Source organism: Ascaphus truei, chromosome 8 (genome assembly GCF_040206685.1).
Source record: "Ascaphus truei isolate aAscTru1 chromosome 8, aAscTru1.hap1, whole genome shotgun sequence".
In the NCBI taxonomy this organism is placed as follows: Eukaryota; Metazoa; Chordata; class Amphibia; order Anura; family Ascaphidae; genus Ascaphus; species Ascaphus truei.
This window is the reverse complement of record NC_134490.1, coordinates 14,325,014-14,352,549: the sequence shown is the minus strand read 5'-3', so window position 1 is coordinate 14,352,549 and position 27,536 is coordinate 14,325,014. Positions and strand designations below refer to the sequence as shown.

Genomic DNA, 27,536 nt, shown 5'->3' with positions numbered 1-27,536 from the left:
GTAGAACCAGCAACGTAGCTAATGCTGCCTATTAAAGTTAGTGCACCTGTTCAGCAATGAATGAAAAGCTTATGCGTTATTCATGGAACAATAGTGGCTGCACAACCTGTGACAAGTCCATTCATACATCTACTGTACTGTTCCAAGAACATTACCTGTTCGTTTTAACTGTCATTCCTTAAAGGGGCCGTAGTTGATAAAAAAAATTTTTTTAATGCTTTGTGAAGGTTTTCAGTTTTGGAGAAATGTTAATGTAACTGTATATGTTATTTCCTACAAACAAACAAACCCCTACATACTGTAACTCGTGCCAATCACTACAACTGAAATGTTTGCTGCATGAGAAATAATTATTTACTGCGCAATGATGGAAGGGATTTTTAATTACTTCTACAGACGAGTTTGACACCAAAAAAGCAGACAGTGTTTAAGAAGTACCTCTCCCTGTATCTGTAAATGTTTTTAGCAGATGATGCGCCTTTAAAATACAATTTAGCATGAAACAGACGTAATAGTCTTATTGCTTTTCAGTACTGCTTTGATTTATTAAATACGTTTCCCTTTGATGTATAGGGTTTGTATAAATAAAACAATACACCGGTGCTGTGAATCCCTTTTAAGACCTATTTCTATAGAATTACTCATTCTTTTTGATAATTTTTTTTAATGAACATTTAAACGGCGGCTATATTTGTAACTAATAAACCACTTGGTCACATTTGGTTACTTTCACCACTCATTTTATAAATATGCTATATTTGTGTACCTTTGAATGTTGGTTCACAAACCTTTGCGTAAATTACCCCAAAAACCTACGTAAGAAAGATTTTTAACAGTTAAGCACACAGGGCCATACTTACAAATTCGTCCAATTCCATAAGACACCTTCCAGCTCACTCTCTTAAATGAGTGGTACGGTGGCTAATGGAGTAACACCCTTTACATGGCTCTCTATGTTTTCAGGAAAGACTGACCAAATGAAAGAAAGAAGACCCAAAAAGAATAAAGATAAAGCTTTCATTACAAACTGAACAGGGCTATTTAACAAAGTCTCCTGACTACAAAATGGGGTGAAAAAAGTGCACCAAATGGCTAAACGTTAACAAATAAATAACACCACTTGTAATGGAACTACCTTTTCTTTGATAAGTCTCACGCTGTTCTACAACCCCAATTTAATGTCAATATCAATAAACTAACATGCTAAGGTCCTTGTATAGCACTGCTAGTTTTACGTAGCAGCTTAACAGAGACATTTTGCAGGCACAGGTCCCTGCCCCGTGGAGCTTACAAGCTATGTTTTTGGTGCCTAAGGCACAGGGAGATAAAGTGATTTGCCCAAGGTCACAAGGAGCTGACACAGGGAATTGAACCAGGCTCCTCTCAATGCCAGTCAGTGTCGTTACTCACTGAGCCACTCCTCCCTAGATTCTAGGTTTGTCTAGAAATGTGTCAAAGTTGTTGTGTTATTGGCCTTAGTAACAAGGGAACACATTTTATAAATGTAAATTCCTAATGAGTAAAGTTATAGGTCTATAATTCGCTTCACTCTCCGTGTCCGGGCCTACAGAAAGCATTGTTAGATATTGATCCACTCAATGTTGGACTTTTCAGGGCAGGTTTCTATGGCAACCATGTCTTGTTTACAGTGCTACTTTCAGGGACATTGTCCTACACATTATAGTTGTGAGTTGCCTGCAACAAATTGACGGGGCAGTCCCATGTAGCAACTCATACCACAACTGAAATAGAACATGTTATAGTCAAAGTCATATTGTTTAGCTGTATTTTTAATATGGGCTAATGTGGATTGTACAGATTTAAGCAATGTCACTGCTACATTACAACTAAATTTCACCAAAAAGGACACTATACTTATAATAATACTTATTATTAATATATTTTATTTATAAGAAACCAACATATTCTGTAGTGCAGTATAATGTGGGTATAAATACACGAACAAAAACAAACAAACATACAACTTAAAACATAGTGAAACAGTAGGCAATGAGGTGCCTTCACTGAGAAGCTTGCAATTGAAAAGGAATTGGGATAGTGATGAGAGGGATAGGTGGGGGTTATAAGGGCACTCACCATGGTATTAACCATAGACTTGTCAGGAGGGTGCTGAGTACGACGCTTTAAAGAGGTGAGTTTTGAGGGAACCTTTGAAAGTGTGAATGGTGGGGGAGAGTCTCATGGTGCAGGGTAATAAGCTCCACAGCTGAGGTGCGGCCCTGGAAAAGTCTTGGAGGTGGGAATGAGAGGAAGTAATGCAGGTGGAGGAAAACCATAGGTCAAGACTTCAGCGACATCAGTTGTGTGGCACAGTACTTTGGGATTATATTGGAAATGTAGAGAGGGGCCTTGTCATGGAGACTTTTGGAGGTGTTTTCTGCTGGGTGTGGGTAATAGCCAGTGTAGGGATTTGCACAATCAAGCAGTAGGGTAGACAGCAGGTGCCACTTACGTATGCTCGCCACCTCCTTCCTGCCGCCCTCCTCCTCCTTCCGATTCGCAATGTCAAATGACGCTGCGGATGTCACCAGAGGGTTGTCACACGGAGTCTCGTCGGCCAAATTTTACCGCCCTAGGACCAGGCCTAACGGGCCAAATGGGAAATCTGCCACTGAGGGTAGACTAGTTGTTGAGGTAGATAAGCCTGGCAGCAGCAGCAGCAGCAGCATTAAAGATGGACTGGAGGAAGGAAAGTCCAAAGAAGGAGAAACAGCGGGTTACAGTACAGATAAATAGGGGGTTACAGTACAGAGAAACAGCGGGTTACAGTACAGAGAAACAGCGGGTTACAGTACAGAGAAACAGCGGGTTACAATACAGAGAAATAGGGGGTTACAGTACAGAGAAACAGTGGGTTACAGTACAGAGAAACAGCGTGTTACAGTACAGAGAAACAGCAGGTTACAGTACAGAGAAACAGCGGGTTACAGTACAGAGAAATAGGGGGTTACAGTACAGAGAAACAGCAGGTTACAGTACAGAGAAACAGCAGGTTACAGTACAGAGAAATAGGGGGTTACAGTACAGAGAAACAGCAGGTTACAGTACAGAGAAACAGCGGGTTACAGTACAGAGAACCAGCAGGTTACAGTACAGAGAAACAGCGGGTTACAGTACAGAGAAACAGCAGGTTACAGTACAGAGAAACAGCGGGTTACAGTACAGAGAAACAGCAGGTTACAGTACAGAGAAACAGCAGGTTACAGTACAGAGAAACAGCAGGTTACAGTACAGAGAAACAGCGGGTTACAGTACAGAGAAACAGCAGGTTACAGTACAGAGAAACAGCGGGTTACTCTAGTCCAGTGGGTATATTAAAGTGCATGAATTAGATTTTTTGTGGTTTGCGTGGTGAGGAGAATGTGAATTTTAGTAATGTTTCAGAAACGGAAACCACGCCACAAATCTGACATTCGAATGTTAGTTCTATAACCTTTTGGACCCGTACTTCACTGGCTAACTATCTTTTACAGGAATTTTCCAACGCAACGTGTGTTCTTAAAGCTTTTTCATAGAACAAGGTCAATGGAGGGTACGGGACAGTTATATTCTAATGTCACATTTATTCCAGTGTGTTCTTTTAATGACACAACCATATTATTCTACATGCTTCCAACTATTTGATTTGTCTTGGGTCACCCACTGCAAAAAGACTTATATAGCAAATATCACAGTAACTGTATTGTTCATTGTGTTTCCAGAAAGAAAAACCTATTGTAAAGTAAAAGCACAAACAAGTATTGTGTTGACAGAACTTTGATAAATTAGAGGCTATTCTTAATTGTCTTGAATCTGACAAGGGTTTGTAGGTTTTTGCTGATGAAGGCTTGTATATTTTATTATGCATACAGTACATGCATAGTCACTGCAAGAGGAGGATTAAAACCTGTTCCAATGCTAATTATTATCCATAATTTAGTCTTGTATTTTTACTTAGCATGCATTATATATCTAGGGCAGGGGTTCTCAAATCCAGTCCTCATGCTCCTCCCAACAGGGCAGGTTTTCAGGATATCCCAGCTTCAGCCCAGGTGGCTCAGCCATTATTACTGAGCCACTGATTGAGCCACCTGTGCTGAAGCATGGGATATTGTGAAAACCCAACCTGTTGGTAGCTCTTGAGGGCTGGATTTGGCTTCCCGTGTTCTAAACTATAAAAAGTACAGTGCTGGGCCCAGTAAGAGTCTTAGAAAGGAATGTTTTTACAGAGTGGTGCTCAACTCCAGTCCTCAAGCCCTCCCAACAGGTCACGTTTTCAGGATATCCCATCTTCAGCACAGGTGGATCAGTCAAAGACTGAGCCTGTGATTGAGCCACCTGTACTGGATCAGGGACTGATTGAGCCACCTGTGCTGAAGCAGGGACTAAATGAGCCACCTGTGCTGAAGCAGGGATATTTTGAAAACCTGACCTGTTTGGGGGGGGAGGGGGGCAGGCTTGAGTACTGGAGTTGAGCGCCCCTGTTGTAACCTACACATGTACATACTGTTCTGTGGATGCTTGTTCTGAAATTGTATGACTTCAAAGTATATACAGTATTGCAAAAATGAAAACATAATCAATGCAATACTGAGTTTATTACCGGATTAACCTGAACGAAATAACAACTGTATCTGCATGTTGTCCTGATATACTGAAGGAATGTGTGACTGAGTATGCAGGTTAAAGGCAAAATGCAGCCAACACTATTGTTCTTCTGCTTCTCATGTTGCTTGCCATTTAGCAGTCCTGCACTTGTGTGAGTTAGGAAATCACCAGCACGTGTAGGAAAATGACTGCCTTTTTCTGCCACAGAATAATACCAAATGGCAGATGAGACAAGCATCACTCAACCTGTTCTACACAGCATGAAGTAAGTATGCATACATCAGTGACGCTCAACTCCAGTCCTCATTTCCCTCCCAACAGGTCAGGTTTTAAGATATCCCTGCTTCAGCACAGGTGGATCAATCAGTCCCTGCTTCAGCACAGATGTTTCAATCCATCCCTGCTTCAGCACAGGTGGCTCAATCAGAGGCTCAGACATTGAACCACCTGTGCTGGAGCTGGGCTATCCAGAAAACCTGACCGGTTGTGTGATCTTGAGCACCACTGGCATGAGTAACGTTAAGAAGAAGTGCGACAGGATAGTGAAATATGTAAACTGTTTGAGTCCCTGGTTCAGCCCTAGAAACGTTACTTAACCTGATTTCTATTGATCAGCACATTCCTCCACATTTCTCCCTCAAGTTAGTTGTAACGAGGCGTTAAAGCAGCAATACTACATTCCCCATTTGTTTTTCTTATTTGTGCATGTAAAGCAGTTGACAATGTATAATTCTACCTAAACTGGCAATCATTTAGTGCTTCTGTTATAAGTCTGTAAAAGTCCTGATTGTGTGCCTCACAAAATGGCCACCTTCTAACTGTGTGCTGCAGTCTATGAAATGCTGGAGCTGATATGTAACATTATATTACTAAGTGTAACACATTGTTGTTAGAGCTTTCACAGTAATAGACCGTGTGCTGTTTGGAACACAGCAACAGCTCTGTTTGTGATACTTTGTTGCAAAGGACAGAGCTCAAAACGGTGTGTGCCAGAGCCTGTTTCAAAAGAGGAAGTGGATATGACTTTCTAAATGTTTGTTATAGCAATCAAAGGATTCTCAGAACATTAAAAAAAAATCATTACACATTGCATTAGGAGTTTTAAAAAAAATACAGATAGTATTATGTAATACTGTACTACAGAACTGATTTAAAAAAAAAAAACAACACAGAATTGTTCACATTTTGATAATTTAAGCCTTTTGCTGTTAAAGTTGCCTGCAGTGTGTTTGTTGATGGCCCTATCCAGTAACAACATTTGTTATTATCACATTCTTTCATTCTTTTAAATAGTTTTTGAGAGCCAAAAACAAGATAAAGGAATGTTTGCTGCATAACAATGATTTTGATGTTCTTAAGGTAGCTATGTACATGCCAATAGATAATACTGTAGGTGCCAATTTCTAAAATGTATTGCAGTCTTATCTGACAAAAAGTAATAATCACCAGAGAGATTTCCACCTTGCTTTTCGTGGTTTCAAATCAATGAAACCACGAAATTAAAACCTCTTCTTCATCTCTTATTTTACTAACTCATCTAACCTCATCCTAACCTTAAATGCTCATTTCAGGTTTACCATTTCCTATCCATTATCTAATTATCTCCATCTTGTTTATGTTATGTGTGTACAGTATATTGGATATAGATCCACAGCCACAGTCTTCCTGTCATGCACCAAACAACAGGCAAAGCTTTACTAAAATATGTTCTTAGTGTTTCTTACCTGTAACCCAACACAAACTGCAACTTATTAGATGGGAGACATATTTGTTCTGATTAAACCCCATGGTCATTATTCCAAACATTTTCCATAGCAGTGATCTTCTCTGTGTCCATTGTGAAGTGATGCCTGCAAGTGAATTCACAAAGGACAGTAAATAATAATACTTTATCAAATTGACTGAAATGCTACATTTGCCAGCACTATTTTTCCAAATCTAGAAGGAATGTAGATGGAGAAATTCACAAGCATGATACTTACAGGTGTCACTCGGAAATTTAACTGCTTTTAGATTCCAGGGTGAGATGTGCACAAAGATAACAAATATTCTAGTTCAGAGGGGGGTGTCATTTAAGACAATACTCTGCTAATATTCTTGTAACATAGACACATGCATATATAGACACACATCCACAAATATATATATATATATATATATATATATATATATATATATATATATATATATATATATATAAAAATATATATATATATAAAAAATAAATTATATATATATATATATATATATATATATATATATATATATATATATCTACAGAAAAGACAAACAGAAAACAGGCGCACTCATAGCGTAGAAAAGTTTACAAAATTTATATGGAGTTGGATGTATAAAATGCACACTCACAAACATAACGGGAATAAAAGCATTCATGAGTAATACTCAATCCCCAGCCGTGAGGCAGGACACCAGCCGCTTCGATGTAGCCGTCTAGTGTGGAGGAGAAACAACAGCTACTGCGGTGTACTCCGTGTACCGGAAGAGGTAAGAAGCGTCTCTATACTCCAAGCCCTTCGTCACTGCATTGGGTCTTTGATCACAATCTCGCGAGATTTCAATGACGTCACTGGGCTCTCCGGATAGACTGCGGCAACCCCCGCAAGGATAGCAATGTATACGGCTATGATTGGTAATATAATACCGGATAGAAATAGTCCCGTAGGTGAGATAGCATAAATGCAATAAAACTGAACAGAATAAAGTCCACAGAACACACCCTCGGGTGTTATATCCGGTATTATATTACCAAGCATAGCCGTATACATTGCTATCCTTGCGGGGGTTGCCGCAGTCTATCCTCAGAGACAAGTGACGTCATTGAAATCTCGCGAGATTGGGATCAGAGACCCAATGCAGTGACGAAGGGCTTGGAGTATAGAGACGCTTCTTACCTCTTCCGGTACACGGAGTACACCGCAGTAGCTGTTGTTTCTCCTCCACACTAGACGTCTACATCGAAGCGGCTGGTATCCTGCATCACGGCTGGGGATTGAGTATTACTCATGAATGCTTTTATTCCCGTTATGTTTGTGAGTGTGCATTTTTATACATCCAACTCCATATACATTTTGTAAACTTTACTACGCTATGAGTGCGCCTGTTTTCTGCTTGTCTTTTCTGTAGATATCTTGGAGGGAGTGGCTTTCCCCTGTATTCAGGCTGCAAAGACTCATTTGGATAGCATGTGGAGCTGGACCTTGATTTGTATTGTATTTTACATATCTGGACATTATTTATTTATTTGTTTATTATATTTTTTATTTATATATTTTTTCTTTAGTCCTGAACAGCATAGACTTTTTATCATATTTTGCCTTTCTACATGCTAAGTAGATTTAGGTGGCACCATATCCTTTCTTTCTGTGTGTGTGTGTGTGTGTGTGTGTATATATATTATATATTTTTTCTTTAGTCCTGAACAGCATAGACTTTTTATCATATTTTGCCTTTCTACATGCTAAGTAGATTTAGGTGGCACCATATCCTTTCTTTGTGTGTGTGTGTGTGTGTGTGTGTGTGTGTGTGTGTGTGTGTGTGTGTGTGTGTGTGTGTGTGTGTGTGTGTGTGTGTGTGTGTGTGTGTGTATATATACACACACACACAGAAGAAAACCCACAATAAGCACTCTGATATGTAACAAATATACAAAAGAGTTTATTAAGGACCAAAAAATATGAACAAAAGAGAAATTAATAAAATAGACAGATTAAAACCAAAACGGAGACCAAAAGACAACCTCAAATGATGATAAACCAAACCACAAGATAGTGAGAAGAATCTATAAATTATACCAGAGACATGATACAGTAAGTAAAGTGAAACACATGCCCTATCACAGACAAAGGGAACTGAAAGCTCCCAATGAAAGTAATGACCTGCAGGTCTGATGGAAGCACACTAAGCAAAATAACAATCATGAAGCACATGATAAGGCAAAACCTCTACAGGAGATTCACAAACATGCACATACAAAAAAAGAAGTGACCTAATAACAATGAAAAGAGACATTCCCTGCTCCAAAATACAGACAAGGCTAATATGATGCATACAGCCTAATGTCACTAATTTGGTATGTAAATGGAAAAGCACTGATCTTCCTACCCTAATCATAATGTAGAAACGCCCTGAAAATGATTGCATGATCCTGGGCTAAATGCACAATCAATCAGGTAGAATGAAAGCATGAGAAGTGAAGCCTGTGTAAAAACAGATACATCTAACTATACATCCTAGGAGGAATTTGATTGTAGCAAAAGTGTAGCACCCAGTTTAATCCTGTGTAGACATGCTGAAAACACGTAATGATACATCATGTCCATGTCAGTGATAAAAGTCCCGTTCACATAAGGGTTAAAGCTGAATGTTCAGCAGAAAAAAATTGCAATTTCCCAACAGCAGTATAATGTGCTGGCTGAAGCATAAGCATAGTTGATAGATAATGCAGGATAATTATAGCAGGAACAAACAAATACTGTGTGTAGACGCTATATAACAGTACAATGCCAAGATTGAGACGATGTAGTTGGAGTAGCTATAATAGTCTATATCACCCAGTGTGCATTAAGCACACAGATGCTCCACTCTGCTCCGCTAGTTGAATCTTCTGCTGCATATGCTCACAGCCACGCATAGGACTTTGTCACATTCCGGTCAGGGAAAACTGCAACAGACATTAAGAGGCTGGTCCCTGCACCACTCCGACGGCCGTTTCGCCTCACTCGGCTTCTTCCGGGAGTAAAGTCTCTCTCAAAGCGGCAGATATTTCAAGCCAGCGCGCTCAGGATACGTCAGCAGTCACATTACAGTGATGGTCCAATCAGACTGGATGAAATCATAGGATACTCAGAGAACCTCAATCAGGCACCTGTCTGTAATTTAAATCAAAATAAGTGACTGAATACAAACAGACAATAGATGAAACATATATATATATTTATATCATCTTAAGGCTCATATCATCTTAAGGCTGAGATTATAGTGCACGCGCCTCTTGCCCAAGCGATGGGTGAACTCAGCTACCAGCGATTGGGGAGGGGTGGCGAAGGCTTCACCAGGCTGGTTCGCTCTCATTGGCTGAACTACTCACGTGACGCTGCCATGATACGGCCGTCGCCCGAAAAGACAAAATTATTTGTCTTTTCAAAAAACTGCTGCGCAGTCGCTCTGCATCGCTAGCACAGTCGCGAGCACTATGGGTGGCCTCATAGGGAACAAGTATGTTGTTCTCGCCACGTGCACACCATCACAAGCACTATAATCTCATCCTTAGCCCTTGACGATCCCCTGCTGGATGAAAGCCTCCCTAATGATCGTCCAGGTACTGCAGCTATAAGCCTCTCACCTCCACGTTGCTCCAACACATTTTCTGATTACATCCGCCCATCTTACTTTTAGTCGTCGTTTGGTCTTTTCATTTCCCCTCGGAATCTAGTTGAGCAACATCTTTGTCCAACGATGGTCATTTCTTCTTGTGATATGTCATCCCACTGCCATTTTAATTTCTTCACCTTTGTGATGATGTCACAGAATTTTGTGTGGTTTCGAACCCATTCATTTTTATTTATTGATATACTGTATGTACAGTATATATACATACATACACACGCACGCACGCATGCACACACACACACACACACACACACAGACACACACGTAAACAAAAAGCGTATAGACAATATATCTGATCATCTCCTCCTTAAATCCCTCTCCTGATTTCCTATCAAGTTTTGTATTACCCACAAAGTTCCCCTCCTTGCCTTCAAAACTCTCCCCTCATCTGCTCCTCAGTATATATCAGCTCTGATCTCTCGCTATGCCCCTGCCCATCTCCTGCTCTCTATCCCAAACTGTCTCCTTTCCACCCCTTTCACCTCTATTGCTCTCTCTCACCTTAAATCTTTTCCCCTCACTGCTCCTTACTTCTGTAACTTCTTGGCATTTATGCCAGGCACTTCTCTCCCCACCTCTAAGGCCCCGGACATGTTTGGTGCTTGCTTGCGGAAGCGTGCTCACGCGCGCTCCCGCTCAGCACTGAGCCCCTACAGCTGCAATTAGAGCGGCTTTAGTAGGGGCTCACCTGCGCTTCCGCGCGCTTGCGGAAGCGCAGGTCTTAGGGGAATTTAAAATTCTCCCGCTTGCCGGCGAGACAGGCCGGTCACGTGAGCGGATCGCCCAATGAGGGCGAACCAGCTCCGTGAAATCACTGGCCCGCCCCCGGCCAGTGACGCGCCCGCCCCCGGCCCACCCCCGGCCCACCCCCTGACGGCTGCTGACAGCGCGTGCGGTAAGCAACCGCAAGGCCAGGGAAAGCACCCGCAGCACGTCAGCAGGGACCATGGACTCGGCCTAATGCTGCGCTTATAGTGCCAGCGACGGTGACGTCACGCATCGGTCGCTGGAAGAATCAAATTGACTTCCAGCAATCGCGACAAAGTAGTCGCTTCTACTATAAGTGCACGCGATGGCGGCAATACATTTGTTTTGCCGCGACGTCGCGTCGCTGTCGCCAGCAATGTAAGCGCAACCTAAGACTAACCTTAAAACTCACCTCTTAAATGAAGCATTTTATTAGCCCAGACTCGTGGCTACTGTCCCACACCCACAGTCTCTACTACCAATGACTCCCATCTACTGCACTTATTCCCTCACCTGCTCTCTCTGTAAGTTTCCCATCATACACTTAGATTGTAAGCTCTCTGGGACTCTCCTTTCCTATTGTCTGATCCTATTTGTTGCACTTATTGTATTATAATTCCCTATAATTTATTGTCTCTCTTGTAAAATGCTAAGTACAGCTGTAGGCACTATATATTTATACATATATATAATATTTTTTTTCTTCTTCTTTTTTTCTATATATATATATATATATTTCTTTATATATATAACTTAACTCAGTATTATGGTTTAGCCTATCCCATAGCCTCTCTTGCATTTCCAGTAAAATTAACCCCACACTGATGAGACCCATCAAGGTCGAAACAGCTGTCTGTGGGTGGTTTTCTGGGTATGCACCTTAACCCTGGCTGTGCTCAAAGCTGTGACCATGCAGCAAGCTTAAGCCTATAGGGAACCATGTTAAAAATGGTTATTGAGGCAAAAAGTGACACTGTGTGCTCATTTGCATGTCATTTCCCAAAATCCCTTGCTGCAGTGGAAGTGCTGTATGCTGGGTGATAATGGGGAAAGGTGGGGTTGCAGACCTGCCTAAGACATGCAGATGAGCATACAGTTATATTTGCATATTTGCTTTCCTGTGGAGGGTTTTTGTCACTTTTTTTACTCACCATAACTTAACTCAGTATTATGGTTTAGCCTATCCCATAGCCTCTCTTGCATTCCCAGTAAAATCAACCCCACACTGATGAGACCCATCAAGGTCGAAACGGCTGTCTTTGAGTGGTTTTCTGGGTATGCACCTTAACCCTGGCTGTGCTCAAAGCTGTGACCATGCAGCAAGCTTAAACCTATAGGGAACCATGTTAAAAATGGTTATTGAGGCAAAAAGTGACACTGTGTGCTCATTTGCATGTCATTTCCCAGAATCCCTTGCTGCAGTGGAAGTGCTATATGCTGGGTGATAATGGGGAAAGGCGGGGTTGCAGACCTGCCTAAGACATGCAGATGAGCATACAGCTATATTTGCATATTTATATATATATATATATATATATATATATATATATACATATATATATATATATATATATAAAATAAATATATATATATATATATATATATATATATATATATATATATATATATATATATATATATATATATATATATATATATATATAAAAAAAGAAGAAACGTGTGTGTGTGTCTGTGATGGCATGAGAAACCGAATATTAAAATATAATTTTAATATTAACTTATACCCATTACTTCCCTTATTTTCCCGTTCTTAGAAACATACCCTTTCAATCTTAGCAATGTTTTTTTTTTTAATATGTACAATTACATACACACAAAAAACAACTTGTGTGTCTTGTCGTATGTTTATGATTTATCTCTATTTGTATTGCAGAGTTAACCATATCTCTTCCAAAGAGCAGATGGAGCAGCTGCAGAACCCAATTTCTGGTCCTTTCAAAAGCAAAGAAGCTGTAACTCTGACAGACAAACTGGAAAATGTCACCCAGAACACCCCACTGCGCTTCAGTGCTCAGATGCAGAGCCCCCCAATCAAAAACAACTCCTGCTTTGGTAGCCTCAGCCACCATTCATTTTTTTCAAGGCACAATCCCCACCCACACCGCGTGACACACATTCAAGGTATGGGCCATGCACACTACAACTCAGCAGTGTGCAAACTGGGGGGCCCCAGGGGGGGCGCGAGACTGACTGTGGGGGGCGCGGGGCTTACAGAGGCCCTGCGCGCTTCCCGAAGGCACTTAAATTAAGTGCAGGGGAAGCGACGAAGGCCTCTGTAAACCTCACTTCCTTGCCTCCGTCCGCGTCGCGTCGTCATGGCAACGCTGGGTCAAATGACGCCGCAAGGTCATGTCACGCTACTTTGCTATGGCAAAGTGACATCATGATGTCGACGCCAGAGCCGAGGTAAGTGGGGGGGGAGGGGGCGGAGAGAGGGGAACTGCAAGAGGGGGACGCAGGGAGAAAAGTTTGTGCTAGCCAGCTGTAACGAATCCATTTTCATTTAGCACACACCATGAATTAACCAACTTACAATTGCCAATCTAAGTTCTACTAGCTGACTCGGTCCTGGAGAAGGGTTCATTAGTTGTAGGTTGGGATACCTGTTAATGGACCATCAGAGTTCTTTATTTGTGATGTTATAGTGTAAACAACCACAACCTCACAGGTCTCTTCTTTATATGGGCAATATATTGGTAAAGATCTGTGAGATTTTGATAGCAAAAAGTGACACCCTGTGAGTGTTTGTTTGGACATCGTTACCCAGAACCCCTTGCTGCAGTGGAAGCATTATGGTGAGAGGCAGGTTTATGGACCTGTCGTGGAGATATGAATGTGCTCATTATTTGTATTCTTTATTTTTGCTGAAAGCTTATTTTTGAATTTAAAGCAGCAAAACTACATTCTACCCTTTTTTTTCTTATTTGTATATGTAAAGCATACGACGATGTATAATTCTACATTCTTACCTATGCTGGCAATCGTTTGCTGTTCCTGTTATAAATCTGTCAAAATCCTGGTCCTAACATAATGGCTGCTTTAGTCAGTGTAACTCAGCAGCTACAATGTATCCTTATTTTACTAAAGTAACATTATCTATTGTTACAGTTTACAGCTCAAACTGCTGGGAATATTGGCAAAAAATGATCACAAGTAGGAAAGTGTTACAAAGATCTGGCACTGCTGGGGAGGTGGGCTAAAACCTGCTATAGAAATCAAAGGATACTTTAAAACTCATTAAAAATGACATTAAGAGTTGAATGATAATAAAAAAAAACAGTATTATCTAATACGGCAGAACTGATTTATTTAAAAAAAACAAACCCATATAAGATTTCACATGTTTTGCTGCTTTAAGCATACAGACTATTTACAGGGTAAGGAAATATGTCAGCACCAGAATAAAAGCACCAGGCATAAACCTAAACATACAGAAGAACGTTCTTTAAAGCAAAATTAAAAAGATGAGACGTAAACATTTTATTCATGTAAGTTTTTTAGTTTTTGTAATAAACCCATTGCTGCTAAAGAGGCGGCTAGGCATTGTAAGGGTTTCTGGGGGCAAAGGGGTTATCCCTCAGTAGTCACTCTTAAATGTTTCATGCCTTATATCTGTGTCTAATATCCAATCCTACTGTATCTTGTTTCCGCTTAGCAGCCTTGAATTGTTGTTTTGCATTTCTTTTCTTGCTCTTTACCTCCCTCTAGTGGTGAATACATTTATAAAAATAGAGAAAATGGAACAAAGTTTTCCTTTTTTGCTCATTATGGAATTAGGATCAGAAACGTGGTCCAAACGTTACTAAATATTGCAAAGCTTTGGTGTACATTCAGGCGATGAGAATAATTCTTAAAGGTGCAATCCCACATAACCAGCCAGAACTCCACCTTTTGTAATGAATTTAAAGCAGCAAAATCCTTTTTTTTAAAAATATATATAAATAAGTTCTGTAGAATTAGATAATACTTACTGCATTAAAAAAAATGTGTTCAACTCTTGATAGCATTTTTAATGAGTTTTAATATGCTGAGCATCCTTTGGTTACTATAGAGGGTTTTAGCACACTTCCCCAGCAGTGCAAGAGTTTTGGCATGAAGTGATCACAAACAGGAAGATGTTGTAGTGTTCCCAGCAGGAGGCTGTGCTGAGCTGCAAACTGTGACAATAGACAATGCAAAAACTGGGGCAGGAGAGCGCACAAAACACCACAATAGTGTAGTACTCTTGATTTAATCGGAAAATAGCGATGAGTAAAAAAAAATGTCTTATAAACAAAACACAATCACGTATGATCCAATATCAATAAACCATCAGCAAAATGTGACATAGGTTATAGAAGACTTTAATGTATGAAAATGCAAACGGTAAAAATGAAAAGATAACGGTACAATGACCAACACCTAAAATGCAATTACCAGATGAAGGCTGGAAGTCAGTGTGAGCACAGGGTCCCTGCCACCTACCAGCCTGCAGCGTTCTCTGCTCTCCGTGGCGCTCCAGCGTCCCACCCCATGGGGTCCATTGTCAAGGTGATGTCGGCGGTGGTGTTGGTGGATGACGTCCCTCAGCTCGGGACCACTCCACTGTGCTCGGCGCAGCTGTATCTAACGGGATCAGCTGTTGGCAGCAGCTCCGCTACTTTCTCTATGTGTTTTGCACGACCTGAGCCTAAACCCAACACACCTGAGGAAGCAGGCTTAGGTCGAGTGGAGTGGTCCCGAGCTGAGCTTTTTTGCTATTGCCTTATATGTGACTGGGTTTTGTACATGACACTTTTTTATATTACATTTTTTTACCCATTACCCATCTATATTTTCCTATTAAATCGAGGGTACTACACTATTGTGGTGTTACACTGTGTGCTCTCCTGCCCCCTTGTCTCATGGTGTCTGCAGATCATAAGCAGTTCGGGAACACCTCTTGAAGAAGATTGCACCATGTGCAGTGTCGGATTTTAGAAAATGCCACTCGTAAGCATTTACCTTGTGCCGCCCTCCTCCAGCGCCATGCTGTCCCGTTGCCGGCCACACATGCGCGTGCACGGCTGGCAAGCGCCAATCGCACATACCGCCGTAGGCCTAACCTATTGGGCCGAATGTGAAATCCGCAACTGATATATACCCATTAGATCCATTATAGTCATTAAAGGTAATCAAATGCTGCATATACATTTTTTAAGTGCTGTGAGGAATGCTTCTTCAAGGAATTCAGCTTCCTCAAACCAATGTAACCATACTAATAGCAAAGTTTTGGCTGCTTTCATTTTTTGGGAAATGAATTACAAGTGTCTCAGTGAAGTGATTTCTTTAGCTCACTCTGTCTGTATCAGGGAGCCAATAAAGATAAGAAAGATAAAGATATGCAAACCTCTGCTGAACACACAGTGACATTCAACAAAAGGCAACTTTAGAAAGTTATTTAAAAATCCTTATATGGGTATAATTTGGGTATTGATCATCCAGATGTTAGCTGTATAACATGTCACTAGCGTTAGAACACTTTGGCCCTTGAAGAGATTGCCCCTTAGATGTTCCTTATTATGAATTTGCTGTTTACTTCAGGACTCAATGGAATTCCGATATGTATTGTAAATGATGAATGGTCGGTGACATCTCCACTCTCTCCTCATCCCATGATTAAGAGCCAGTTCCCCACTAATCTGCTGGGTGTACCATGCAGCATCCAAATGCCAATAGGAGATCCATATGGAAACGTGGTCCCATATCTTGGATTTGGTTGGTATTCTAAATCCTGGTGGTTATCAGAACAATGACTGTAGCTGTATTATTGTATTTATAAAGTGTTACATTGATTGTAGACTGAACATGGAATGTAATATATTGGGGGGAGGGGGGCAGAGTACTAATGTTATACAAAATGTGAGTAATGTATTATTTGACTCAAGTTTATTAAATAGAGATGGGTAATGTCACAACTTGTCTCAATTTGAATCTGGAGGACCATACATACTGTACCATTACTATATTTGTACCAACTGACTTTCCCCGATACTCCAATAAATGAGTTCCCATGTCTTTTGCTGATGCAAGCAGGGAAAAGTCAAACACACAATTATGTGATCATGTTTGCCAGGGCCATTTTTATTTGCTGTTAGATCATTTAGTTTGGTCAGCAGCTAATAAGAAGATACTGTACAAAGATACAGCTCAAAGCAAATCACAAGCATGAATTGGGGGCATCTACTAGTTTTGCCTCATGCACCATCATGTATATTAGAGACCAGCTCCCTATAAAAGTACATTAAGTACTTTTACTACTGGTATATTGATGTTAAGAGGTAATCTGAGTCAATCTCCTAAACAAAGGCTGTGATCAAAACAATACACTGGGCACATTATGCTATAAACCTTTCTCCATGATGCTAGCCTCTTCTCTCCCATGATACAGGCTCTGTCTCTGATGCATGGCGTGGGGAACTGAGAGAACTAGCTACTAAAGTCTGCAACTCTCCCGACAAAGAATTACAGAAAAAGGAGGTACTTATTTGTTTATAACCCAGCAGCATCACATAATATTGTAGCCCCTTAATGTAAATTTAAAGTTAAAGGAGCAGTCGCAGAAATATTTTTTTTTACAAAATATAATATAAGTATTAAACCACTTTACTTTCAGCACTGGGGTAACGGTTCAAGCCCCGGGATTCAAATGATGAAAAAATCAATTCAAAATATAAAATATATATAAAATCTAGGTGGGATTGCCGCTTGAAACAGTTGAGTTATTGTCAAGCTGGCCGCGATGAAACACATTGCGGCAATGTGTGTAGCCAGCGTGAGCAAGTGCCTGAGCATGCGCGGTGCTTAGCTGCTTGCCGAAGAAAGCAAAATTTAATTTGCCTCTCGCTCGCGCGTCACATGAGCGGTTCACCCAATGAGGGCGAACCAGCTCGGTGACATCATGGCTGCGCCCCCCGAATCGACCCCCCCCCGTGCGTGCACCTAGCCGGCCACAAATCTACCCGCGCATGAGCGCCAGCGCACCCGCTCCCTGCCTGGCTGCAGCCTAAGGATATTTGATAGGCCCAAATCAATGTTGTGTTGAATTTATTCTCTTAAGCTTTTCTTTTCCAGAGGAATACTTCATCAGGGTCATTCATTTTATATTTTCCTTACCATAAAAATGACAGCATTATGGAGAACGTTGAATAAAACCAATTTGCAACCTAGTAGCGCGCTCCAGGCTTCATGAATATTGAAGTTGTGCAAGAGCAGCTTTTACTTGCTTGTAACGACTGTTTCATCAGGCTGAGGAGCCTCGCAGATCCACACAGTACTCCGCAGAAACCGGGCGCATTATCCCACCATCGTCACGTGCAATGACCCGCCAGGCATCCCACAAAGCAAACAGAAACAGCAAGAACAAAGGAAAAATCTCCACCACGCACTTTCAAGACCAGGAGCTGCTGGTAAGAAATACGTTTTATCAGCCAGTCTTGTGAGATACTCGTACACACATCTCTGTCGAAACTTTTCAACCTCACAGGGATCTTTTTCGGTTACTGTTTTTTTCCTATTCTGGACCCAGAACAGTAATATACTGTACAGTGTCATTCACATGATGAAATACAGGCAGCCACTGAAGGGGACAGAAAACAGATGTAAATTAATTACATTAAGCTGCTCTATAGAATTGACGCACTAAGTAGGTCATGCTTGCACAATACGTTGTGACACAATATATTGTGGTAAACTGGACAAACACAAATCCTAGTTAAATCTGCAGACCAAACAATATCCTACATTTGTGTTTAAAAAAAAAATTAGTTCTGTACTATGAGAAAATACATGTAGCATTAAAAAAAAAAAAAACAACTATGAATGACATTTTCAATGTTTTATAATGTAATGAGCATTTTTATTTCTATAGCAACCATTTACAAAGTCACATCCCCTTCCTCTTCTGAAACAGGCTCTGGCACACCCCTTTTTGAGCCCTGCCCTCTCTCTAGCAGTGCGCCAATTGTATCTAGTCACTGCCGGGTCACGTGATCTTCCTCACAGAACTTTGCACCTTTGGTCCTCTTCTGCTGCACTGACAGCCATTTTGTGATCCCCCGAGCCAAATCTTTGCTGATCAATCACAGGAGAACGGATCGATCGGTAACTTAGCTAATTACTTATCATTGTGTGGATTATATTGATGCATATATTAAAAAGAAAAAAATTAATTAATTAAAAACGGCAGCTTGGACTGCTGCTTTAAGGTATATGATATTGTGTGATGAGATTTCGGCCATGAGCACAGGTCACATTTATAGAGCCATCCTCAAAAAAATCTCTTGTCTGTCAAGTAATATAGATAATACTATGAAAAAAAGGAAAACCGACGCCTTACATGTCCAATGTGATGACTAATAAATTCCTATGGATGAAGGGTAGTGTCCAAACAATGATTCAGGTGATATCAAGTGATGAAACTCCCTCAGTGGACAGGTGAATATGTGGAAATAAACACAAAGAAAATTATAGTGCAGTATGTCAATGACAATTGGACACTCACATATGAACTAATTGAACAATCACAGACACTCAAGACAAAACAATGCAGACAGACAAGACTAACTAAACAAACAATTGCAAGGCTAAAAATTAATAAAAGCTAATTTAATATAAAACAACATAAATGAAGAGTACAGGATGACTGAAAGTGAACCAGGTCCGGTGGCGGCAAAATCAGAGCCCTACTCACAAGATTCTAATCGTAAGTCAGCATGTGATTCAATATAGGAACGGCACGATTACTCCTGCTGGTTCTCTGCACCACGCCACTGGTAAGACCTCCTGCAGTTCTCTGCTTGTTCCGGGCAGATGCTCCGTCACTAGGGGGCGGGTCCAGTGGATACGTGTTCCTTCAGTTTCCTCCGTTCACTGCTTACGCCGGCCACGTCACTCAAGTCTTTCCTCCACAAACACAGCTCTAAAATGAAACTTCCCAACGCGTTTCGTGCGCATGCGCATTTCATCAGGGGGTGTCTTTTTTTATAGATAATACTATTTTTACTAAGCAGGGCTCTACCAGAAGAAACCTTCCAGCATCAGAAGATACCCTCTGGAGCAGGGGTGACCATGTCCAGTCCTCAAGGGCCAGCAACAGGTAAGGTTTTAAGGCTATCCCTGCTTCAGCCACTGATTGAGCCACCTGTGCTGAAGCAGGGATATCCTGAAAACCTGACCTATTTGGGGGGTCTTGAGCACTGGAGTTCGCCACTCCTGCTCTAGTCTAGACTATTTACTGGTATGGGCTGCAAGGTGTCTTATTTTAATGACATAATCACCTAAATAAATTACATTGTATCTAATTAAAAGTTACTCTTTGGGAGTCAGTCACTTAAATGCAATACAGTTTCTTTTTTAACCCTATACCAACTGTGGATACTGTATGTTTGGGAAATGTCCTGTTTGTTTAAACTTTATAAACCATGAAAGGCTCATTTTTATCAGTTTAAATAGTTTAATCAGTTTTTATCATGATCTGATTGTGTTCCCTTTTGACCATTCGTTTACTAAAAAAACGGTGTACATAAGGATACATGTGTCGCGCTGACCTGGCCTTCTCTGACATGTGTCTCTTCTGCCAACAGGTCTTGGAGTTGCTCTGCCAGATTCTACAAACAGATTCGCTGTCAGCAATCCAGCAATGGCTGCTGTCAGCTGGACAGAGAGGTGAGGGACGCCTGGACATTAGGAATGACAATAATATTCATTTTATGCTCACATGATATACATTGTTTTATTTAATTTGACTTGTATTGCTAAATTATTTGTTTCAGGATAATAGATAACATTTAGTTTTATTTGGGCTAAGATATACTAATAGAACTCGCATTTTAGGTCATGTTTGAAACCAAGTTTCCAAAAGACCTTGAAAAATGTAACTGAATATACTGCACCGACACACTTTATTCGAGCAAATACCCAGTATGTACCTGGCAGATACCTGGAATGCGCCGCTCCTCACCTCTGACAAGCCCCGTTGTGTTTGCCTTCCCAGCCTGGGTTCATGCCTGGCTGACGGGCGGCTGATCTGTTAAATGATAATGATTAGGATTTAATAGGCTGCAATGCTTCGCGTGTCTACCAGATGGCATAAATTCATGAATTATAATGCAGTATATATATATATACTGTGCAGTATTGCAGCCAGCGGGAATAAAATGCTTCAATCCCTGCTTGGAAAATACCTCAATGCACTCGGGCAGAAAACAGTCACAAACCTCAATACACCCGGGTATACCCGAATTCGTGGGACTAGCCCAGCTCGAATAAAGTGTGTCGCCAGTGTACATTGTCTTAGGCTGAGATTATAGTGGAGGAGTTGCGGCGCGCGCGTCAGGCACACTTCAGTCATTGGCTATAGCAGTTCGCCAAGCGCCTGCGAGGCTGCAGGCGAAGAGGCGGGTTGATGCGGCAGCGTTTTGAGGAGTCAATACATTTTGTCTTCTCAGGCGGCGGCTGCTGCGTGACCTCAGAGTCACGTGAGCTGATTTAGCCAATGAGGGCAAACCAGCTTCGTGACGCCCCCGCCACGCCCCCTCATCGCCGGCAGCTCTCTGAGCAGGGATCGCTTGTGCTGCAGCCGCGCGGCACGGTAGGGGCTCGCACTCTCGCTAGCAAGCGGAGTGTATAATCTGTGCCATAGATATTTAATATTATAGGCTAAAGCTGGTAAATTATAGGCATTATTGAAATCTCTGCTCTCTGATTGGATAATGCCTAGAATTTTAATCAATCAGTAATGGCCTGGAATTTTTGGCACCCTGCCAAGTTTTTCAGCCAATCAGCTTTCAGTTTTCATTCAGAAAGAGTGAAATTTGCTCTTAGACAGGGGAGGTGATTGGACAGAAGGCACCAGCAAGGCACTGACTCCTCCCCCACCCTGCCTGCAGGAGAGTGAGGGAAAAGGTTTGTGTCTCTGTTGTGTGTTTTGTGGGTGTAAAGGGGACCAGCAGTGTGTTTTATTGGTGTGTGTGTGTCTTCTGTTGGTGTGTGTTTTGTGGGTGTAGATGGGGCAGCAGAGTCTTGTTGGTGTGTGTCTGCTGTGTGTGTGTTTTGTTGGTGTAGAGGGGGAGCCGCAGTGTGTGTGTGTCTTCAGTGTGTGTTTTGTGGGTGGAGGAGGGGTGCAGTGTGTTTTGTAGGTGTGTGTGTCTGCAGTGTGTGGGCTTACAGGGGGCTGCAGTGGGTGTAGGGTGGGGGCTGCTGGTGTGTATTTTGTTGATTTGTGTGTATCTCTGCAGTGTATGTTCTGTAGATCCACAGGGGAGGCTGCTGTGTGTTTTGTGGGTGGAAGAGGGGTGCAGAGTGTTTGGTGTGTGTGTCTCAGTGTGTGTTTTGTGGATGTAGAGCTGGCAGTCTGTTGATTTGTGTGTGTCTGCAGTGTGTGTTTTGTGGGTGGAGGAGGGGTGCAGAGTGTTTTGTGTGTGTGGGGGGGTTTACATGGGGGCTGCAGTGGGTGTAGAGGGTGGCTCCTGGTGTGTGTTGTATGGATGTAGAGGGGCAGCAGTCTGTTTTGTTGGTGTGTGTGTCTTCAGTGTGTTTTGTGGGTGTAGATGGGTGCTGCAGTGTGTGTGTGTGTGTGTGTGTGTGTCAGTGGGTGTAGATGGTGGAGGAGGGCTGAAGTGTGTTTTGGTGTGTGCGTGTGTCTATCTGAAGTGTGTTTGTGGGTGTAGAGGGGGGGACTTCTGTGTGTGTTTTGTGAGTGTAGAGGGTGGAAGAGGGCAGCAGTATGTTTTGTGGGTGTAGAGGAGGAGGGACTGCAGAGTGTGTTTGTGTATATAGAGGGGGGTTGCAGTGTGTGTGTGTGTGTGTGTGTGTGTGTGTGTGGGGGGGTGGGGGTGTGTGTGTGTGTGTGTGTGTGTGTGTGTGTGTGTGTGTGTGTGTGTGTGTGTGTATATAGAGGGGAGCTGTGTGTATGTACAATTTCCTTTTAATAAACTTGCAGTAAAAGCAAAAGAATGTAGACAATCATGCTGATAAAAATCAATATGACAACAAAAATGTATCTTTTTTTAAATAAGCCTATATTTAGCCTACAATAGTAATAACCCCCTCAGAACATGGCATTACTGGCCAACAATGCCCTGTTCTTCGGGGATTATTACTTAAATAATAAAAAAAACTGTGGACAAAAGCAGACATCCATTGGTTAAGATAGTTTGCTCAATTCCTGCATTTGGTTTTCGGGCCACAAGGAAAACATTATAATCTCTTGCATTAAACTGTGATTATCATCCCTTTGCTGTTTGAATGACCTTCATTTAATCTCTCTAAAATGTATAAGCCCCTTCCAGTGTGCGGTTTCCAAGACTATATTCACTCTTTCAAAAGTGCATGGTTTCCTCTTATGCTGCAGAGAAGGACCTCGTCATGGGAATGATCCAGACTGCAACTGCCAATATCTCGCTGGAGTCTCAGACTGTGGGCAGACACTTGGGGGAAAGGCTTCATTCTCAAGCTGGTCTTGGACTATTGTCAAGAGATGAGAACCTCTGGAGGAGCAATCTAAACAGGTACTTGTCATGCATTTTGTGATGTAATAGTTGTAGTATATAACAAAAGACAAAAAGCCTCAGTGCTACTTTTAATTTGACAAATTATATAGTTAAATACAGGCATACCCCGCATTAACGTACGCAATGGGACCGGAGCATGTATGTAAAGCGAAAATGTACTTAAAGTGAAGCACTACCTTTTCCCCACTTATTGATGCATGTACTGTACTGCAATCGTCATAACTGATGTAAATAAGGCATTTGTAACAGGCTCTATAGTCTCCCCGCTTGCGCACAGCTTCGGTGCAGGTAGGGAGCAGGTATTGCTCTTCAGGACGTGCTGACAGGCGCATGTGTGAGCTGCCGTTTGCCTATTGGGCGGTATGTACTTACTCGCGAGTGTACTTAAAGTGAGTGTACTTAAAGCGGGGTATGCCTGTACTTATGTTTTTCTTTTCATAAGTGAGGGTCATTTAGTAAAATTCTTTGGCCAAAGCATTTTAAGCTTGCAAACCAAGCCACGGTGTCCCCACTTTTACAAGTACTAGCACTACCTGCAAAGGCTCTCCTAACCTCTCTAATGGAAGAACTGTCTTAATAACTGTCTGCAGGCCATATCCCTAAGACCTGGAAAACTGCCAGAGTTGTCCCAATCTTCAAAAGTGGGGACAAAAACACTGTCTCAAACTACAGGCCAATCTCACTTCTCCCAATTCTATCCAAAGTCATGGAAAAATGTGTTCACTCCCAATTAAGCGATTACTATAACAAGACAAATTTCCCTAGCCAATTCCAATCTGGCTTTCGTCCCAAACACTCCACCGTAACTACCCTGCTAAAAGTTTGCAATGAACTCCAGTGTGGAATGGAACGGGGACAACTCACTGGTGCAGTATTCCTAGATTTTGCAAAGGCTTTTGATACTGTTGATCATGCTATCCTGCTTAACAAACTCCTGAGCTCTGGAATAGGGAAACATGCTTTAAACTGGTTTCAGTCCTACCTATCAGGAAGATCCCAACATGTGTCCATCTCAGGCTCTAACTCCAACCCCCTGGATATCACCTGTGGTGTCCGCAAGGCTCTGTTCTGGGGCCCCTACTCTTCTCAGTGTTCATTAATGATCTTCCCACATCTTGTAAGGAAGCCTCAATACACATGTATGCAGATGACACAATCCTATATGCACACAGCCATAGCCTCTCTGACCTTCAACACATACTTCAGTCTGACTTTTTGAGACTCGAAAACTGGATTTCCCAAAACAAACTGTTTTTAAACACTGACAAGACTGTAACAATGGTATTTGGGACCAAGACTAAATTCTTAAAGCTTCCAGCGACTGAGCTCCATATTAGAACCAACACTAACACCACCCTAACCCCTGTCACTAGTTTTAAATACCTGGGCTTATGGTTTGACTCCCACTTAACATTCGGAATGCACATTGATACCCTGACAACCAAGACCTATGCAAAACTAGGGGTACTTTACAGGAACAAATCCTCCCTAAGTCTCCTGGTCAGAAAGCGTATCGCACAGCAGATGCTAATGCCAATTATTGACTATGGAGACATAGTATATGGCTCGGCACCTCAAACCCACCTTAGCAAACTTGACACCCTCTACAATTCAATTTGTCGTTTTGTTCTCCAATGCAACTACAACACACATCACTGCGAAATCCTCAAAGAACTAGATTGGTCATCACTAGAGTCTAGGCGCAAAGTTCACCTTTCCTGTCTTGCCTTTAAATTCTTTATGGGCAAGCTACCCAGCTAACTGAACAAGCTCCTCACATCTACCACATGCAGCACCTATCACCTGAGATCAGACTCCAAAAGACTGTTCATGGTCCCAAGGCTCAACAAAGTATCCGGCCGTTCCTCCTTCTCTTACCATGCACCCTACAACTGGAACAACCTACCAGAAACTCTCACATCCACCACCAGTTTAAGTTCTTTCAAATCTAAGGCTGTCTCACATTTTAATCTGGTCTGTAACTGTTTCATTCGCCCATAACATATATTTTCTTTAACTGTGCATGCAATGTCTTGTATATAATGTATACCCTGTTCATTTATGTAACTGTATTTGTAACCATGTATTATTTGTCTTAACTCTGTGCCCAGGACATACTTGAAAACGAGAGGTAACTCTCAATGTATTACTTCCTGGTAAAATATTTTATAAATAAATATAATAATAAATAATAGACTGGTCATTCACAGGTGCATAACAAGAGCTGGCATTTAAAAGTGAGATGAGTGTAGGGAGGAGTGTAGGGAGGAGTGTAGGGAGGAGTGTAGGGAGGAGTGTAGGGAGGAGTGTAGAGAGGAGTGTAGAGAGGAGTGTAGAGAGGAGTGTAGGGAGGCGTATAGGGAGGAGTGTAGGGAGGAGTGTAGGGAGGAGTGTAGAGAGGAGTGTAGAGAGGAGTGTAGGGAGGCGTATAGGGAGGAGTGTAGGGAGGAGTGTAGGGAGGAGTGTAGGGAGGAGTGTAGGGAGGAGTGTAGGGAGGAGTGTAGGGAGGAGTGTAGGGAGGAGTGTAGAGAGGAGTGTAGGGATTGTCAAAATCCGTTTCCCAGAACTTTATCAGGGCCGGCCTTCGGCTTTGTGGGGGCCAAGCAGGCACGTTGGCAGCGGGGCCCCCCTGGCAGCATTGTGGTGTCATTATGTTATAAGTATCTCCGGGCGTAGGGGGTCCCTGGAGCTGAAATGAATAGGGTTCAGCTCCGGACACCCCCTGATTCAATTCTATATTTAAAAAAAAAAAATTGTCTTGGATTGCTCATTTAAAGTCACATCTTAGATAAAGGAGGAGCGGAGTTAGCTCTGCATGTGCGCTGTATGAGACATTAAGCTAGATAGATCAATTGCAACCAAAATCACATCTAAAAATGTCCACTTTATCTGCATTGTAACCCCTATTTATAACAAAGTGTAGTGTCTATTCTGAGAAACATACTTCTTTTGTGTTTTTGCAGCAGCTCAAGCAACAAACCGAAACAGGATCCTATTCCAGAAGAAGAGAAACCAGGTAACAATATAAACCAGGTCAATTTCATTGTCGCTAATGACTTCAGGGCTGTACAGAATGAAATACAGCAAAGTCACTCTTACTGGAGTCAGCACAGTGAATTGAACACCATAACATAACCTTTTTCGATTTGATGTGGGTAATACCATTAACAAACTGCTAAATCAGGGGTGGCCAACTTCAGTCCCCAATGGCTACCAACAGGACAGGTTTTCAGGATATCCCCGATTCCCACTGATTGAGCCACCTGTGCTGAAGCACGGACTGACTGAGCCATTTGTGCTGATGCAGGGATATCCTGAAAACCCAACCTGTTGGTAGCCATTGAGGACTGGAGTTGGCCACCCGTAGGCTAAATGAATTGTTGTATAAGAGCTTCCAGTTGTAATATAGACGGTTCAACGTACACACAGGAGAATTCTGACACCCACAATCTTTCAAAATGTCTTCCTGTTCTCTTACAGAGCGCATTGGCACTGCAGAAGTACTTCAAATACACGCATCAGACAATGAAAATGAGACCAAGCCATGTTCAGCCAAATAACCCACCCAAGCAACATTTGCTCCCACTGTCACCTGGATAAAACAGTGTACTTATTGGAAACCATGCTTTTTGTTTAATCTCTGGTTCATAGAACTTGTAATATGTATCTAGACTTCTAAATTCCATTTTACTAATCACCATTAATGCCTATGCTCCCTTAATCTGTTTTCTGGCCACTGCAGTGATATCTCTGCTTTATATTCTTGGCAAATTATATAAAATAGATGAGCAATGAGTTGCAGTCATGAAACACAGGTATAGGACTTAATGTACACTATATACTGTCGGTCTGACTGTTTTCTGCATTTCTCTTATCTTTCTCTTTCACGGTATTATTTTCTTCTGTATCAACTGTATTTAAATGTTAGGCTGGGCACTATAGCCCGGATGTAATAAATGGTGCTAAACCCTAAGGCAACTTACAGGCCATTCATATTAAAAGGCCAAAAGCACTGTATAGTAAATATTTCTCTATCATATAAATGCATCTATTTAAACAGACCCGTACGTTGTTTTCTTTTGGGACTACCATGCTGTTATCTGTTTTATGAAAACAGAATGACGAATACAAAAATCCAAACATGGGCATTATTGTGATGTGGTTTCATTCTTAATCTTGACACAAAAAAAAGGAAAAACTCATTGAATCCAAGAACTATAA

The 27,536-nt window shown here is 41.7% G+C and overlaps 1 protein-coding gene across 7 annotated transcripts in view; it reads left to right on the top strand.

Moving 5' to 3' along the window:
• The window catches only part of TBATA (thymus, brain and testes associated), a 28,459-nt gene extending 1,083 nt beyond the window's left edge, over window positions 1-27,376 (top strand). For 2 of the 7 annotated variants that reach the window (XM_075610582.1, XM_075610584.1), the window contains exons 2-10: window positions 4,816-4,873; window positions 12,659-12,906; window positions 16,348-16,521; window positions 17,195-17,283; window positions 18,051-18,212; window positions 20,388-20,469; window positions 23,156-23,312; window positions 26,279-26,331; window positions 26,796-27,376. In XM_075610582.1, coding sequence (XP_075466697.1) covers window positions 4,827-4,873; window positions 12,659-12,906; window positions 16,348-16,521; window positions 17,195-17,283; window positions 18,051-18,212; window positions 20,388-20,469; window positions 23,156-23,312; window positions 26,279-26,331; window positions 26,796-26,875 — 1,092 coding nt within the window. In that variant the 5' untranslated portion in view covers window positions 4,816-4,826 and the 3' untranslated portion in view covers window positions 26,876-27,376. Of the gene's footprint in view, window positions 1-4,744; window positions 4,874-12,658; window positions 12,907-16,347; window positions 16,522-17,194; window positions 17,284-18,050; window positions 18,213-20,387; window positions 20,470-23,155; window positions 23,313-26,278; window positions 26,332-26,795 lie in introns of all 7 variants that reach the window. The other 5 variants (XM_075610588.1, XM_075610586.1, XM_075610583.1 and 2 more) reach the window with 4 other exon arrangements.
• The last annotated feature ends 160 nt before the right edge of the window (window positions 27,377-27,536 follow it).